Below are 19,897 nucleotides of genomic sequence, written 5' to 3'. Positions count from 1 at the left end.
AAAGATAAGTCAGGCTATTATTTCTGTAGACAACAAATACTCATATAGACTTTGTTTTTTGTTTGTAGGAAGGTAAAACTGACGGTGAGATGGTCTCCCTGCATGACATTCTTGAGAAAATGACCAAGGCCTGTTATACGTTCGTTGAACTACAGGAGCGCCCTCTGCCAGATGGAGTCGACCCCTTGAAGCTAGAAAAATACTTGATAGACGAAGAATTTGAAGAGACATTAGGAATGACAAAAGATGCGTTTTACGCACTTCCTAAATGGCAGCAACACCAGCTGAAGAAGGATGTTGACCTTTTTTAGAGAAATCCACACTTTGATTAACTTATGTATGTCTCACTAAGGGAGAAAACTGTTTGGAAATAAACTGGCGCTTCCATTATGTGCAGAGGGAGAAAGCTGTTCAACAGACTCGTGCTCCCATTGTTTATAAAGGGAGATAACTGCTTGAATTGTTTATGAAGGGAGATAATTATTTGTTAAGCTGTGCTCTTGTCATTCTACAAAGGGAGATAACTGTCTAATGGACTGGCACTTCCAGAGGCTGCAATAAACCGAACGGTATGCATCTGTTGTGATGACCAACACATTGAGATTAAAACTTCAGCAATATTAATGTCTAATTCCAGGTCTTTAAAAATACGGTGCTTCCATTTTTTTCACATACTCAACTTACCTGGTAGATAAAAATCCAGTTTTCTTTAAAGAAACCATTGTCAACATTCTTAAAACTATTTTTTCATACAAACTTAAGATATGTTTTGCAATTTTTTGTGTCATATACTTTCTGTATTTTAATAGAGACAGAATAGAATTCATCAACACTACAGCTATAGACTATATACATATAACTAAACTGCTTAATACCTGGAGTCCGAGACTTGTGAACTTATTACTTAGCTAATGAACTACGTCAGAATGTTAACGCTTGGTAAGCTATTCATACAGGATATACATTGATCTGGTTGATTTAGAATAGATTCTGGCCAATGTTTGAAGCTGTCAATCATTTGTGAATATTCATTCATACATTGATATATATATATATTAGTGAATATTCAATACCAGTGTGTTGCTGAATTGTTCAAGCTTATGTTTTGTTGGTAGCATGTGATTTATTTCTAAAAGGCAGCGCAACCTTGAAGATTAGCATTGTTTTGCCATCACAGGCCTTCCTATTTGATTTTGATGTAGTTTATATGCAAAAACTTGACCCTGCACCTTCTTCTGAAAGAGTTCTAAAAGGGGGGATAACTCCAAGAGTACACTTGAAGAGTCATCATGACCTCATAAGTTAGTTGAACTATAGATGTCTAGTTGTACCTTTAGTTCAAAGAAGAGTTAAGATTGTTTGAAACATGGCTTTGGAGTACACTGTATTAAGATTGTTTAAACATGGCTTTGGAGTACACTGTATTAAGATTAGTTTCGATTTGGAGCTATACCTACTTTTTTGGCAATTTTTCCATTATTTCTATAAAATCTTAGATTTGTTCATCACAAGAACGAAGCACTGTCTATGTTGGTGATACAAGCGGGCATATTTTCTTTACTAACACTTAAAATGTTGCCAACAGTTAATTTCTATACGAGGCTTTTTTATTGGTGACATTGTTGTAAGTCAGGATAACATTGTTTTCTGTCTGACATGACAATTATATCATGTGACATAACGGTCTCACGATAATCCAATATTATGATTTGTTGACATGTGCCCGTTACCCATTTTGTGATGTCTCATTGTATGGCAATCATCCAAAACTGTGTATGAACTAAATCTGATTTAAAAGAAAAACAAATTTTGAAGATTTTTGCAAAAAAAAAAATGTAACTTTTTACAGAAACTTGTGTGTGATTTTGGTTTTATACTGAATTATGCTCTCTGATAATTGCATGAAAGTTAAATCCCTTAATTCTTGAAAGTCTGAAATTCAGACACCTTGACTGTACATCTATTGTCTCTGTTGTGACGTCGTAACTATAATCCTGAATTCTGTGACATCATTTTATTCCCATTTTATGACATCACTGTATGTCATAGATAAGTTCATAACATACAAATGAATACTTATCATGTATAACAGGACAAAAAGAAATGCATGTTTATCTTTGTTTCATTACTGTTTTTTTACACAGATAGAGCAGTGTTTGGATGATTATCACAGCAAGGTGTACGATTATGTTGTACGTACTTATGTGTTGTACTAAAATATAATTTTTTATGTATCAAACAAATCATCTTTGATTTATTGGAACGATCCATGTGTTTTAATTAATTTTGTAATTCATATAGAAGAATTATTCACCTTTATTAAAACTCTTCTCTTTTGGAGGTAACTATATGTGAATTTCTGTAACATTTTTGATATAGTCACTTGTCATTTTTCATAATCAGCCTTTAAGCACATTTAACCAAAAACATCAGGTTTATTTCTAAAACCACTTCCGATACTGGAATCCACCTACTTATAAATCTGTGTTACTATATATTCAAAGGTACCCAGCTAAAGCAGGCTTAGCTGATCACATAAGTTTCAATAAGCACAACTCCTTGACAGTAATTTCATAAATCCTGTATTTTTTAAGTAAGAATGTGCTTTTAATGTCGTATTAACACATTTTATATAAACATGAATCAACTCTGCTTTCAAAATCAAAGACACTGATGTTTTCTTTGGTGTAGTGTTAATCGGGATCGTGGCCTCAGAGATGTAGAATTATTGTATACTTCTTACTTATTGCATAATGTTTTTAATACCTGTAGTTCTCCCTGCAAAATGCTTATACTCAATATACGTGCTTTAACGGTAATCTCGATATGACTTCATGATCGTAAGAAGAAGAACTATAAACGCTAACCTAAATGCTAACTAAATTTACATTTTCACCTTTGGAGTTAAATAAATATTTTTCTTTTTTAAGTAAGAAAATTAAAATAAAAACAGCACCTACAAATCCAAATATAAGCTTGAACTTCAGCTATGGCCTTTAGATTTGGTATGTATAGTGAAATATGACTTTGTAGTCAACTCATTTTATGTATTGAAAAAGCTGCAACATTGACATGTTTGAAAGACTTTTTTCTCTTCTGAACATGTTTATATATAAAATGGCCTGTACTGGATTGTATTTTTATTGAAAATTAATTATGGACTTGCCTAGTTTGAGCAGTATATCTCGTTAGTGAAGCGGACGTAAAACCTATCAATCAATCAAACATGTTTCAAGTTTGAAGACTTGACACTTAATTATTCTCTACGGATTTAAAAGTAAAGGCCTATTTTCAGTTCTGACAAAATTTCTTTATCAATGTGTAATTAATCAATTGAAAATCTTTCCAAAGAAAATGTACAACCTCAGGTAATACCAAGGTTTCTCTAAAAAAAAGACTTGAGTTTAATCCATCATGAAATCTTCTGTTCACCCCCTAATTCAAAAGTGAACCTTCCCTTTCCAAATGTTATTGGAATATTCTATATTGTGATATGGGGGTTGACAGGTGATTTTTGATACAAACAATACATTAACGTATATAATAAATATATATTTACAAACTGCCAATTGACTTGGCTAATTTCTCATGTCTTGTTATGCAAATCTGTGATGCTTATACAAATTAGCTTATTATTATAGCTTATTATTATTATTATCAAGTTTGATATATTGTTTTTAATTAAATTAATTAACATATTGCAAGTTTAATTTAGCACTTATTGTATATGTTGGCTTGTGTTGTAGATAGCTTTGTACATACATGTATGATAATTGCTCGTACCTTATATATAAAGGTCTGTTGTACAACTAGATCAGAACATATATGTGTATGGGTAGGTTGAACTATGTATAATTTGTTGTATATAATGTATTAAAAATCCATGCAAATTAAAAATTTTAAAAAGTGCTTCTGATCATTAAAAAAAAAAAAATGATTAAAAAACTTGCTAAATTTAATCGAAATATGTTTGTTGTTATTTGAATGTGGGTGAACATCTTTTATTGTATATCCACTAGGGGCGGAATGGGTTAACATGTTACCCGTCCCCCTGACTGCCTGCAGTACGTATAAGAGTGCTAGTGGGCGAAATGTCTATGATTTCCGACAGCTGACTTTACAGATTTGGCACATTGTGGCTTAGCGGGTTGTTCAGCGGTTTAGCCCTTTCACCCCTATGTTACTTTAGTAGTCGCCCCCAAAGACACAACTATTTACAACCCAGGTTCGGGTATCCCCTTGCTAAGCATACACATAATACTTGAAACAAGGATTAGTCAGAGGCACCACTGTAATAGGAGAGGAAAAATGCATGGCAAGACTGGGGTTTGAACCCGGGACCTTCCAAGCTCTAGACGGACGCTCTACCAATTGAGCTATCTGGTCGCTGACAATATTGACCCAGTCCACTAGACTTTTCCAGTTTCTTCGACAAAATGATCCCAAAGATGCACAAAATGATATCACATTTAGTTGGGCACTTAACACAGCCGTCTGAGTTACAAACCGTTTCTGCAACACTGGGATTCGGACCTTGAACCTCAGTTCTCTAGACAGACTTCTAACCAACTGAGCTATCTGTGAATGAACACATCCAATCAAGTACATGTACTGTCTCAATGTTGAACGGCTTAACATTATAGACAATATCTGATTGGCTAAATTAAATATGACTCCTGCACACACACCAAGGAAACTATCTACATGTACATCCAGCTAATCAGTGATCAATAGACTCGTCAAATTTAACATTATAATTATAAAAGTCGGCAACTTATCTTCATAAATCTCAACAGACTCAATGCTGGTAAATTTTAAAAATTCTAATCAACAATTCAAACTTCACAGATTGTCAAAAACTGACAGAAGGAAACTAGTCTCTTGAATTGGTGCAGGGTGTATTTCGTGGAAGGGAGGCAACTCAACCAAAAAGGGGGATTATCACTAAAATATAAAGGGCACATATGTAGTTATGTATCAAGAGTATCCCTACTTAACTTTGCTGTATAATGCTGTTACAACCATGCAGAGTAATTGCATACATGTATATAAGTTTCAAGAGAGAATTTATATATGCTTTCAAGAAAAAAACCATTTAAATCAATTAGCCTAGCCTGGTGTTATCCAGGGGAAGACTTTAGTCTGTTATACAGGGGAAGATTTGTAGGTAGACTTTGTTTGTTAAACAATGATATCCTTGTTTAGGTCTAAATTTACTGTGTAACTTGAACATCTTTGCACATGCAATTTCTAACAAACAACACAAACAAAAGATTTAATAAATATTTCTATTTTATAACGTTTCTTGTAAGACAACAGAAATTGATTGACAATATTTTTTTTATAATTTGAAACATAAATCTAGCAATAAGACATATAATGTGAAACTCATTTCATTTTTAACCCTTCACCCCCCTTATATACACTAGACCGGTCCTTGAAGGATCATTCCAATGTATTGTAAAAGAGGGGTGCAAGGGCTGCATAATACATTTATCACAGTCAGCTGATTGGATTTTACAAAATGGACGGATTCAGACTTCGTGCAAATAACAAAGAAAATGATTCATATAATAAACAACAATATGCTCTGCAGACAGAAATAAATGTTTTCTTACTTAAAGATATTTTATAAATCATTTGAAATTGAAACTTTACAGAATTTCTCTTTTCAACTCCAATCCTTCGTGTCTGTGTAATTTACTGATAAAATACACATCCAGAATAGAACCAGTGACTCAGTTACCTGGTAAGTAAACCGATTGTTTACATTAATGGATAAACAACCCTTTCTGTTGGTATAATACAAAAATAATATGAAAATAAATATTTTGCATAATAATAAAAATTAGCAGGTTCTACAAAGATGTGATTTGTAAATATAGACAGCTGCATATTCTATTGAAATTACCTGCAAACTCAGACTCGTTTCCTCAATGAGACTTAAATCATAAATTAAAACAAAATTCACATAAAATTTCAAACTACATAAAAATTTAATGTTTTGAATAAATTTGAATAATTTTCAAATTATTGTTCCTGTATATACATTTACTGGAATATTGCTGTTCTTTTTAACCTTTCAAATTGTCCAAATTAATAGAAATATGAGAATTCATAAAAATCAGTTATACCTCATAAGTACCCTAGGAAATGTTGCAGGTCTTCTATTTATTTTAGAACATTACTAAATTGCAAGAGATGCTGGATGTAATTACCGCTATCCCTAACTCTCCACTGAACCCAAATATACACATAGCTTCCCTACACAGATTCCAGTTTGATTAGTTAACCAAACCGACCAGGTCTAAAGGCAAAGTTGGATAAAAAGTACAATGATATTAAAATGAACTGGGAATATTTAACATGACACATTGTGTAAAAAAAAAATTGTACTAAAGGCGTGATGACGTTCACACAACTTAAACAGGTATACATGACAGGTAAGTTAACAAACAAGTCCTACCTGTAAATAGGACAGGTACATTAACGGGATATCTTAATACGTACAAAGGACAGGTACGTTAATGAGATATCTTAATAGGTACAAAGGCTGGATAAGTTAACAAAGAAATCCTACCTGTAAATAAGACAGGTACGTTAACAAGATACCTTAATAGGTACAAAGGCCGGGTAAGTTAACAAAGAAATCCTACCTGTAAATAGGACAGGTACGTTAACGAGATATCTTATACATAAAAAGGACAGGTAAGTTAACGAGATATCTTATACATAAAAAGGACAGGTAAGTTAAAGAGATATCTTATACATACAAAGGACGGGTAAGTTAACGAGATATCTTATACGTACAAAGGACAGGTAAGTTGACGAGATATCTTATACATACGAAGGACAGGTAAGTTAGTGAGGCAATCTGGTAATATAAGTTAACCAAGATACCCACCTGTACACAGGACAGATAAGAATGAGAAAATTCTACCTGTACAAACAACAAATATTTCCTACCTGTCCATGTAAGGCCAGGTAAGTTAACGAGGAAATTCTAAACCTGTACAAATAACGTTTAAAATGAGTAAATCACAAACTATATGGCCTCAACTTATCAAACAAAAAATACAATGAGTCAACCTTCTTATTTTTGTCTAAATTATTAGAACTACATTTTAGAGACATCATCATCCTAAATCAATTATAAAAGGCACCTTTAATATGGAAAGATAAAAAAAAAACATTGGTAAAAATAAATCTACTTCTGCCACACAAAAACGCTGCTAATAAGATCTTGGGAACAGGTAGAGTCGCATACATCAATACATAACAATGTATAGGATTAGTGGTTCAACAGCTACCGTGCTAATTTGAAACCTACAGCTACTTGAGATTGTATTTATATCATATAAATTCCATGGATCAAATTTTATCCTGATTCCAGACAATCTCTGGCAGATTGAAATTACCAATTACAAATTTGAATTTAAGGGCAGGAGATGAGGTTTAACTTAGGATACATAAATAGGAAAGTATATTATCTTTTAAGATAGATCAAAATACATGACATTGAATTAAACTGATCTGCTGAGAGATAATTTATTCGTACACGGCCAATAGCAGTAAAACAGCCAAGGTACAGGTCAACACCCATTTTTCGTAGTTTCTAATTTGAATTGTTCCCCTTTATAACATGTATATGTAGTATCTCGTAAAAAAAAATCTATTCAGATAAATTTGGCAAATACATGGCACAATACTATTTCTACTCCTCATATATATATGTAATCCAAGCACTTAACATGAAACATTTCTATCTGAAGAATACATACATAAGTGTACTTCACCAAGTATTCCCTAAAATTTTTCAGAAAATTATTTGGAAGTTGTTTTAAAACAGCCAAGAATAACAATTTAAGGAAAAGAGTCCCACAACTTTTCTACTTAATGCTGGCCTCTAAATGGCATTTCAATGTTTCAACAAGCGCTGTTAGGAATTGTACCACTTTAGAATTATTTTGTCCGTTAGCGCAATGGAAATGCTCTGTGCTTTATTATCAAGAAGTCTAGAAATTACTTCAAGTCAGATATAAACTTGAACTCTTCTTTGTTGGAGATATACAACACACAGCGCTGGGACTCTCTACCTTAATCCAACCATATAATTTTCTATTGACATTATTTCCCATAATGCATCACATGACGTAAATGTTGAAGTTTAACATCACTATGGAGACTACTTGGTTCTGATCAATTAACACCATGGCAACAATTGTATACAGTTTCCTGGTTGTCATGGTAACAATTTATTACCACAAGCCTGATAATGTAGTAACACTTGCTATTCAACTGTTTAATGGTCACATTAACCATTTTAAAGTAACCACAGAGACGATATGATTATAATTACACTTGTTTCTTTAGCAGCATTTGGTTGTTGCCATGGTAACAAAACTGTTTCCATATCAGCAGCTGGTTGTTGCCATGATGATAGACTGATTAACTTTTAATACACTTGTTTCCGTTGTGACTGTCTGATGTAGCCACGGTCACATGATAAACTATATTTGTTGCCATAGCAGCAGCTTGTTGTTTCCCTGGTTACATCCTGTTTGAGTTACGCGTTGGAACAGTTCCTGAGGTGGTGTTGGTACGACTCATGTGATAGGAATACTGCCTCGCTCCAGCTGTACTTGGAACCCGCATATAGCGCAAGTTCTCTACAAACAAATCAAGTGAAACCAAAATTAATATTGTACAGTTTCTCTACAAACATATTGAGTAAAATAAAAATAAAAATAGCACAGTTCCTCTAAAAACAAAACGGGTAAAATCAGAATCATTGTGCTCAACGAAAAAGAAACTTAATCTGTATTACTAGATCTACGTAAACATATTAAAATATATCATAACTTGAATTGGCTAAAAGCTTACTTTTTTACAGGGTACAGTAAAACCTTGATATAATGCCCCTCGCTAGATTTGACAACTCATTTACTGCCAACATATTTAACTGTCAATAAGAATTCCTTTATACATTTCCCTCAATTTACCGCCAAACCCCATTTATAGTGTCAAATTTTCTCTGGACACATGGTGGCAGTATATTAATGTTTTTACTATATTTCTTGCATGGATTCTTTCATGATGGAAATTAAGCAAAAAAAACGAACTGCATGCATATGTTAAAACACATTTTGTACAACCATTATAAAAACATGAGTGGGTTGAATGTCCTCGGACAGCTAGGAGTTGTAACGTCCCTCAACATCATGGCAAATGCCATTTTGAATGGGAACCCTAAGCGTTGAGATTATCGTGGCTACATAAGCCTACCATTGAATTCCTCATCCTCCAGTGGACCCCAGTTGAAGTCCCTTGGGTGTCCCATCATGTCCAGGAAAGGGGTCGGGAGGTAGCCCTTCTTGGCCATCAGCGGATGGTATCTATCCACGGCAAAGTTATAGGACGTTGCTTTAAAGAAGAAAGATGACATTCTTATTTCAATTACCATCAAACTACGATGTTTTGAACTTTGCGGAACCATCAAGAAAAATTTGAATAGAATTTAAACATATTGGATTTTATGTAATGTGAATATAATGTTTTACTGTGCTATATAGGGACTCTAAAATAAACAAACCTGCAGCAGATGGGATCCACCTTGTGTAGTATGGCCGTACTGGGCGTTTGGGGATGGGGTGCCAGAATGGGGCTGGGAGGTTTTCTCCTAAAAGGTGGAAATACAGAGTCAGGATTTTGTTAAAGACATCATTAATGGTTAACATCAGTTGTATTTTGCTATCATTGTCTACAGTCTTTTGTGTAATGTTTAAGTATATACCAGTCAACGAAAATGCTCCTCTTATGTTTAAGATTCTATTTATCATTCATGATGACTATGTCCAGCCGAAGGAAACACATTTTCTATCAAAATATTCAGCTCTTATCCTGCTATTTCACGAAACAGAAGAAAGAAACTTAAATTTTGTTCCAGAATTTTATATTAATCATCATATATTAAGAAAAAAAATAAAGTGACAAAATCTTCCATCCCATACTTATTCCCTTCCTAATTTGAATTCTTTTGTACTGACCATAGACTTGTCGTACTAGCGACTCCTGCTTCATGGCGATCACCTCCGGATCCCACATACGCAGCTGACGCTTGTTCGGGTGTAGCTGCTTCAGCAGCTTACGTCTGTAAAAAAAAAAAAATCATAAATATGCAAATCATACTGAATATTCAAAACCAAATATATGGATATAAAAATCTAATTTAAATATTCATAATGGCATGTAAAACTAATTAGATTAGTTATTATGCATCATATGTATATTTAAATGTGAATATAATCAATTATTCACTATTAGCATTAGAAATATGTATATTTAATTTTATATTCATAATAAGGGGGCCATGTTTATACATCTATCATTAAAATTTTATAATCAAATCGATGCAATTTTACCTTCAAGGGAAATAACTCCAAACACGAATCAATAGTGTGATGTGTATAGTTGCAGATAGCCTTAATTCTAACTCAAAACACATATATATTGTGTAAGTTACATGTAGCATATAACCTTAACTCTTAACACAAATCACAGGTATATTTGGTTAGGTAGCATATTATAACCTTAATTCTTAACACAAATCACAGGTATATTTGGTTAGGTAGCATATAACCTTAACTCTTAACACAAATCACAGGTATATTTTGTTAGGTAGCATATAACCTTAACTCTAACACAAATCACAGGTATATTTGGTTAGGTAGCATATAACCTTAACTCTTAACACAAATCCCAGGTATATTTTGTTAGGTAGCATATAACCTTAACCATGACACAATCCACAGGTAAAATGTATGCTGCTAGATTTAAACCCAAAGTGAATTTTTAGACGGGCCATATCACATATATGTTTGTACACAATAACTCAGACTGGGGTATGCAGTCTCTACCAGACACATTAATCAATAATCACAGCTAATAACTCCATTAGCTTCATGGATCAAATTTCAAGTATTTGAAGAGGCTACTGTGAAAAGAACAGTGGTCCACAATCTGTCCACAATCTGTATAAAGTTCCAACAGGCTATATGTATAAATGTAGTAAAAACCCACTATCTTAAAACAACATTTCTAGATTTCAAATTTTGCTGAAATGAATAAATCAAAAGCTTTCTGTTCGTAATAGGATAAATTGTGTAAGTCTATCTTAAAATATCCCTTGTTTTGTGTATTATTGATTGGAAACCCCAATAAACTGTCAACAATACAAATCATCTTAGTATGCAAATAAAAAAAGTGATAGTAATTCTACTAAATATGTGGTCTCCGGCATCTAAGATCCTTCGGTGAATTGGAATAAATCTTACACTAGCCGTTAATTTATACAGACTATAGGTATGACTTCATTCAAGGAATCAAGCAGGCCCTCCGGGATCCATGTTTGTTTTGTCCAACAGCCTCCTTTACACATTTAATTAATATATTCATGTCCATATATAAATTACTGCAATAGACTTTCAGTATTAACACTTGTCATTCATGGAATTTGAAACAAAGATTTATTTATTAACATCATTCTCAATAAACTGTACATAGGTAATACATTAAAGATGTCTTATAACTTGAAGAGAAATTTAGAAATGTTGTTTTAAACCAAAACCTTGTGAAAATTATTCTCATTTTAACAAATCACTTCTCTCGTTATTCTGGTTGATGAAACCTAGATTGTTCAGTATTAAACATTACACAACAGCCCCTGAAAATCTTTCAAGAGTTGTCCTCCCTTAGTCAGTTAATGGAATACCTGGTAAGACATTTGTAATTAGACCTGTCAGTATATCATTAAATCCTCCTAAGGATTGTTGACTTATTATATAACACAGATATCCAAGCATTTTTATTTACCTTTTGGGGAACACTCCAATTTGTACTTTTTTAAAGATTCTCAGCTTAAGAGATAAGAAATTATCGTCTTAGATCATTAGGGGTGATCCGACTATCTGATCTGCCGACACAATTCAGGTAATTCTGATTATCTACCCGTAGTCTTTATACCTAATGACAGCAGGTCTATACAGGTAGATCGATTCTCCCCAAAAATACAGGTGTACAAATGAAAGTTACAGTTGGATCGATTCTCCCCCAACATACAGGTGTACAAATACAGGTAAATCAATTACACCCCTGAATACAGGTTTACAAATGAAAGTTACAGGTAGAACAATTCTATCCCAAAATACAGGTGTACAAATGAATGTTACAGTTGGATCAATTCTCCCCCAAAATACAGGTGTACAAATACAGGTAGATCAATTCTACCCCAAAATACAGGTGTACAAATGAAAGTTACAGGTAGAACAATTCTACCCCTAACTACAGGTGTACAAATACAGGTAGATCAATTATACCCCTAACTACAGGTATACAAATGACAGGTACACATAGATCAACTCTACCCCTAAATACAGGTGTAAAAATACAGGTAGCTCAACTCTACCCCTAAATACAGGTGTACAAATACAGGAAGAACAATTCTCCCCCTAAATACAGGTGTACAAATACAGGTAGATCAATTATACCCCTAAATACATATGTACAAATGAAAGTTACAGGTAGAACAATTCTACCCCTAAATACAGGTGTACAAATACAGGTAGATCAATTCTACCCCTAAATACAGGTGTACAAATGACAGGTACACATAGATCAATTCTTCCCCTAAATACAGGTGTACAAATGAAAGTTACAGGTAGATCAACTTTACCCCTAAATACAGGTGTACAAATACAGGTAGATCAATTATACTCCTAAATACAAGTGTACAAATGAAAATTACAGGTAGAACAATTCTCCCCCAAATACAGGTGTTTAAATGAAAGTTACAGGTAGGCCAATTCTCCTCAAACTAAGGGTGTATAAATAAATGTTACAAGTTGATCAAATCAACTCTTCTCAACACACAGGTGCAAATCAAAGTTGATCAATTATATCTAAAATACAGGTGTACAAATGGGTAGTTGTGGGTAGATCAATTCTTTCGAAAGTTACAAGTGTAAATAAAAGGTACCTTGTAGATAAATTGTCACAACCCAGCAGACTTAAAAAGCTTCACTCCCAAAATAATACCAAACATTTCAAAATTTATTTCTCAAAAATTGCAACGAATGCAATACACATACAACTATTTTTTCTGACGGTGAAAAAATGACAGTATCTTTATAAGAATACCTGACACACATGTGGTATCCACAGGTATACGTACAGAGACATGTAAATCTGATTACTACTAATAAACAGTCCACTGCCATCTCAAGTCACCTATTATGTTATTATATATACAACTTACCTCCATTTCAGAGAACGTTTTCAATAAACTGTGTCGGAATCCATCAGATTGCAAACATCATATATGGAAAGGCACAGAACAACTCTTCCTATTGAACAACAGAGGTTTACTGGAAATCTGATACAGAATCACTCGGGAATCTATTGATTTCTTCTTACATGTACCATATTTAAAACGACAAAAATTCCCTCCGTCCTAAATGTACTGCCTACTATAGAACTGTAACACTGTCCAGCGATACGCAGCCTCCGAATCAACGTTCTAACCAGTAACACTGTCCAGCGATACGCAGCCTCCGTATCAACGTTCTAACACCCCACTGGTGCGAAGGGTTTAAAGCAAATTATTATACTCATACGTTCAGCAACCTGTTATTTTACTAACGTCTGGAAGCCTACTAGAAAAAAAATCAAATCCATAAGCCTCTTAAACCATTGAAAACACACAGTCACTTTTCGCAAACCACATTGATAGGTCTTGAATGCTGGTGGTTTCATTTGGTGACTAATAAATTTTCTAGTTTTAATCCCCGCCGTAACTGATTTTTATTAATACCCGTTTTTTAAATCTCACGTGCAGGAATAAGGATTATAGAACTTATTAAATTTATAATCTAAACTTAAATTCCTCGTAAGCCTGCAGTAATGAACGGGGATACAAAGCAAACAGTTGAGGTAAGTATGGTCAGCTTGAAGTTCTTTTCCTTTTGAATTAATTCTAATTTCTTTTTCTATCTGAATAATAATAATAATTTCAGGTTCTTATATACATCGCTTTATCACAACCTAGTTCATATGTCTCAAAGTGGTTCACAAAATATTAGCTGTGGTTATATGGTCTTTGCAACCAGCTAACATCTTTCTCAACTCTCTGGGGAGCATACAGCTGGTGCTGCCATTTCGGCGCTCACAGTTAGCATTCTACAATTCTAGCACTGCCTAACCACATACGCATTTACAGCTGGGTAGACTGGAACAAACGGAGTAATTAAAGCATCTTGCTCAAAGATACATTAATACAGTACTGTGCTGGAACTCGAACCCGTAACCCTCAGGTCACGAGCCCGGCGTCCTACAACTAAACTACCGTGTTAAACTAAACAAAGAGATATAACATTTAATTCATAAATTATCTTAATTTAATATTTCCTTCAAACAAAAGAGACAACGTTTTCTCCAACAAATTCTTTCAACATCACATCAATTTTTTCTCCATGTACAACAATTTATCCCATGTCACATGTATTTGCTGGCTCTCGATCTTAACAAGTTCACAATTTCTATTTACGATAAAAATACAATATCTAGCCGATATACTATTATAGGGTCAATTTCAGTAATGGGCAACATAGGTTTTTCTTATATAATGGTAGCCACACTCAACCAGTACCAACAAACCAATATACTCAATCTCTGGAACAATAAGGAGGTAAAGAAGTATAGGTGAAGGTCAATCTGGATTCTATGTTCTAGGGGAGATAACTCATCATTTCTATACTGAAGTAATTTCTATATTCTAGGGGAGATAACTCATCATTTCTATACTGAAGTAATTCTGAACAGACTTTTTATAATTGTAATTCACCGACTGAAAAAATCTAAATGTCACAGCGTAAAAAATCTAGCTTATTTTCTTGCAAATATACATTGTTTTCTGACCTTGTGTGCGATTATAAACAGATACAGTATAAGACTCTATTTCTCATCTTTGCATATCGACACAGCATTCAAACTTGTTGTGAATGACACTAAGTGAACCAGACACTTAAATACCAAATATTCCGACACTTCCATGTTAACACAACTTTGTAGACAAGTGAAAAATCCATATGAACCAACTGTCAGACAATGATAAAATCTATATATGTACTAAAATCAAAAGTGGCCAAAGAGAATGATAGCTACAAGTATGGTTAACTTACACAACTCCTTTTGTGTTGTAAATATTTTTGAAACAATTGAAATTACACTGAAACATTTAGTGTTGATAGATTAAATTAATCATGTCAACATGACAAAAAAAGCACAAAAAAGTTAAACATTTCAAATGTTTTGAAAAATGACATTTTGAGTATTTATGCTTTCAATTTTCAAGATGACAGTTCTTTGAAGGATGTTGAGCCGATGTTGAACTGTTTGTATAACACTATAACTCAATAAATCCTACATTGATCTCCGTTGTAAATAAAGGCTAAAACCATGAATAAATTACAGATCACGATTTATAGCATTGAGCATTGTGATTCGCCAGTTATTATATGAAATTATGGGTAATAAGACATTTTTAATTGAAAGGGAAATGTTTGATATTCGTCCTATCGTAGTCATTCTATTAATCACCCTGGTGTAGAAAGAAAAAATGGGTAAATGGAAAAATTTAAATTGGAAGGGGGAAACGCCTAACAATTATTAGAAACAGCCAACTAGATCTCTCTATGCAGGTCAAAAGGTCAAAGTCTGGTCGTTACAAATAAGTAACACTCAGAAGAATCAATAGAAAATAGGCAATCATTATAAAATGGGGAATTAATTAGATTAATATGGTATTTCATCTAGAACTTAATACAGTCACATTAGGTAAAATATTGCAATTTTTATTTTAAAGCTTAATTACCAAAACAAATTCATTTATGAAAAAAAATCCTGAACAAAAATATTTTCAAATTGTAATCCTTCATTAACAAAATCAACCCTTCAAAATTTTACAAAATCATTTTTTCTGTTCTTCAGATTTCTACCAGTATCTACTTAATTTTCTAAAACAACTTGTATGAAATTAGATTAATTTCTATGGGGATATGGTATTATATATAATAAGAATTGTTGAAATTATGAAACAGATGTTGAATAAACTAATCACTAGTATATTATAATGATATTAACTCATTCACCCCTACATATTTAAATTGGACTTGCCCAGTCTTTGATTTGGTAAGGTTCAAATGTGACTTTAGGGGTGAATAGGTTAATATTCAATAAAATGCAATAAGGTGTCATGCTTATTGTGGCTAATTTGTGATATTTTTTTTCTTTAAACATTCCAAAAAAGCAAAAAATCTCTGGTGTGGACTAAAGCAGCTTTTTCGTCTTACAAACAAGGCAAATTCTGTATTTGTGAGTGCATTGTCTCTTTGAGCATGATCAATGTATATTGTTTTTGAGCTTCCATATTTCATCAAGTACAAAAAGCACTAAATTATTCACACCATCAGAAGACACTTAATGTTAGAAATATTTGTACAAACTGTATGACTGTGTACGTCAAACAAAGCCAGGAATACACAATTTTTATATCAATTTTAGAAAACTAGCTTGCCCGTCCGATATTTTCCTAGTAAATAATGAAAATGTTCAGTAGCCCCACAACATAAAACCTTCTAGGTTAGAATTGTACAACTCCTGGTTGTAGGACGCCAAGATTTATATAACAACATATAGCTACAAGGAACATTGAAAGGTGCCCAAAAGATTCCCGATAAAATGATACCAACCTTAAATGCATCCTTCAAATTTCCACACATGTTAATGATATAGTTGATATTTTGTAACAATCTATGATTTTGAAAAAAAAATCCAACCCTGAATTCCTAGGTTTTACAATCACATTATAGCGACTTGGTTCAAAATTCAACCACGATAAAATCCGGGCACGATTTTCTGATCCACATAAAAAAATCCAATTGTTGATTAATTATATACTCAATGGTAAGTATAGGGAAGCTGGAACATAATAGCTCGGCTGTAATTGGCTGGCAGAGAGTGGGAGAGTGTTCTCAATATCCCGCCATGTTCTGCAGACAAACAATGGTGACACAAAAGCCACCCGTATATCTGTACCGGGATCGTGGAGACTTCCATTAGACCACTATCAATAATGGTAAAGACCCATGTACTGTCCTGTTCATGTATAGTTAACTTAATGCAAAAACCAATCGGACTAAAACAGGAGCTAGGAAAAGTACTCGGGACCTTAAAAAGAAACTCCAAAAACCAAGATTTCTCAATTTTCGAATTTAGCTTTTAGCTTTCCAGTTTTCTTTCTTTATTAAAAAAAAAATCCTGTGAAAATTTAATAAATTTGGAAATTAAGATTTATATTTTTTTGGAAATTAACAGAAAACATTCCTATCTACCCAGAAAATCACAGACAAATGATCATCAATATGAAAGTTTATTTATCTTAAAATATTTGAAGGAGTTATCTTTTATTACTTTACAAATAGTGATGTCAACACAAATACTGTGATGTATATGACAACAGGAACCAAGGAAAGTCAGAAAATATGTTTTTAAGTTTCATTAAACTAACAACACTTTGTAATCCATCTCATTAATATTGAACTTGACAGTTTTAGACAAAGATTTGTCAACTTATCGACATGGTAGTAAACAGAAATTGCAGACTTCATCCTACATAGTAAATTGTAACTTTTTTCCTTGGATGACAAATTTTGTTTCCTATTTTATTTCCCTAGAAAAAAATCTAAAATATTTATTTTATTTGGGTCGTTCATACGAAACAACTTGAAAATAATTCCTGATAAAAACTGTTTTAAAAGTACAAGCAGAGTATTATGGAAGGTGTCACAACTATAACAGCAGAATATATATCAAACACTTATGAATGCACTGATCAGGTCCCCAGCGTTGATTTCCATAGCACCCATGATGGAAAAAACTTGTTCCTATTGAACTTCACCAGGGAATCAATTTCTCGATGAAACATACAATAGAAATATGCTTGCATCACTGATTCGTGTAATTACTGTGAATATTGATTAACATATGATATATTACATAGCAGCTTTTCAAACCTAGCTTAGACAAGTATCACACACCAACATATGTCAAAATCATGTGATCTTTACCCTGAACATTTTTAATATGGGTGTCATGGACTTGGAACAAATGTGATAGTGCCATTGAATTTGAATGAATATGGGTGTCCTTAACTTTGAATATAGGTATCGTTAACTTTGAATATAGGTATCGTTGACTTTGAATATAGGTATCGTTGACTTTGAATATAGGTATCGTTAACTTTGAATGAATGTGATTGTCGTTGACTTTTAAAGAATATGAGTTCGTTAAGTTTGAATATGGGTATCACAAACTTTTAAAGATTTAAGAAAAAAGATTTTTCAGACATCATTGCAAAACAGTCATGTCTTCGGAATAACAAGACAGCATACAAGGTGAACCATTTGTTTTAACCTGTAACATCGACCACAATATCTATGCAAATAAAAACAATTTTGAAATATAATTTAAAACAAACAAATACAAGAAATTACTATAAATTGCAAATGTGTTTGAATGATGTGTCTTAATGTGAAAATCTGAAGACAATATCATTCCCAAAATAGAAATATCTGAAGATCAAAGTGAAATTATAACTGAAACAAATAACAAACTATAAGATGAAGCTCAACTTAAGAAGTGAAACACCAAGTTTCCCTGGAAAAGAATTAAAATGAAAAAGTCTTTTGGTGGGATAATAAGATAATGATAAAGAGGCAATCAAGCTTAAAGAATTGACAAGTGCAGTGATTAAGAAATGCCATCAGAGAAAATTTACCCAGCAGATCTTATAATTCTTTTCTCAGAAGAAATACTATTTGGAGAATCAGTTTTTGGAGAGGAAGTTTTCCAAGAGGAATTGCTTTCAGAAGAAAAAGAAGAAGAATGACACATTATAAGTACAACTGTGATACATATTAGTGTAGAAATGACCAGTTAATGCATCAACTCATTCACCCCTGAAGACACATTTGAATTCTTCCAATTCGAAGGTTGGAATAGTTCATTATGAAATTTCAGGGGTAGGGGGTGAGTTAAACCTGTATATCTACAATGTCATTGTCCTTCTTGTTCTGTAGTCATGGACATCTAAATTGACTTCATCTCTCTGTTTCCTCACCTCAATTTACTTTCAGTCCTATCATGGATTTTCTAGTATCAACATAATTGTTTTCAGATCTTGGAATCATACATGTTGGCGATTACACTTGAAGAGTTAGCTCCCCTCCACTGATAAAATTTCATTAATTTTCTCTTTTTAGGTAAAAACTCTAGTCTACCTATACAAATGTAAACACATTTCCCATATTTCTCTGGAACACCTGCACTATATAAAATTAATGGATCTTTCCTAGATTAAATGTTATCACACAAAGTTTTTGTATTTTGATGAAAACAGCGCCAAGAAAATGTTTCAAAAATATTGATTTGCTTCAAAGTAAATATTGGACAGTATTTAGACCAAAGAGAGGCAACTCTGCATATGTTCTAAATATTTCCATTTGGGCTGAAAAACGAAATGAATTGAGTAACTTCTTTAACATATTAATGTTTTTAAAAATATATCTTCTCAATGGATTACCTTCAAAGGAAATGAGACGACACCATGTATTTGTACACAACATTTCAGAAGTTCATACCATTATACAGAATTTAGCCTAAACTTATCCAATTGTCTATATCCAGTCAGGTAAACATATTTCTGTCTTTAATGTAAAAATTGTCAGAGTAACTTTGCAAATTTTACAACTGAGCACTTTAACAGTGAACAAAGAACTGGTGAGGC

The 19,897-nt window shown here is 33.0% G+C and overlaps 2 protein-coding genes across 15 annotated transcripts in view; one reads left to right on the top strand and one right to left on the bottom strand.

Annotated features, from left to right (window-relative positions):
- Positions 1–2,053, top strand: part of LOC110449351 — a 192,367-nt gene extending 190,314 nt beyond the window's left edge. For all 10 annotated transcript variants that reach the window (XM_021496162.1, XM_021496158.1, XM_021496160.1 and 7 more), the window contains one exon: positions 69–2,053. In XM_021496162.1, coding sequence (XP_021351837.1) covers positions 69–311 — 243 coding nt within the window. In that variant the 3' untranslated portion in view covers positions 312–2,053. The remainder of the gene's footprint in view (positions 1–68) is intronic.
- A 3,221-nt stretch (positions 2,054–5,274) lies between these two features.
- Positions 5,275–19,897, bottom strand: part of LOC110449349 (inversin-like) — a 73,732-nt gene continuing 59,109 nt past the window's right edge. For all 5 annotated transcript variants that reach the window (XM_021496155.1, XM_021496152.1, XM_021496154.1 and 2 more), the window contains 4 exons: positions 10,047–10,150; positions 9,593–9,679; positions 9,286–9,423; positions 5,275–8,669 (listed from right to left, as the gene is read on the bottom strand). In XM_021496155.1, the coding sequence (XP_021351830.1) occupies positions 8,551–8,669; positions 9,286–9,423; positions 9,593–9,679; positions 10,047–10,150 (448 nt within the window). In that variant the 3' untranslated portion in view covers positions 5,275–8,550. The remainder of the gene's footprint in view (positions 8,670–9,285; positions 9,424–9,592; positions 9,680–10,046; positions 10,151–19,897) is intronic.

Source organism: Mizuhopecten yessoensis, unplaced genomic scaffold (assembly GCF_002113885.1).
Source record: "Mizuhopecten yessoensis strain PY_sf001 unplaced genomic scaffold, ASM211388v2 scaffold4583, whole genome shotgun sequence".
NCBI lineage: Eukaryota > Metazoa > Mollusca > Bivalvia > Pectinida > Pectinidae > Mizuhopecten > Mizuhopecten yessoensis.
The sequence above is the reverse complement of the archived record's forward strand: the minus strand, read 5'-3'. Positions and strand labels throughout refer to the sequence as shown.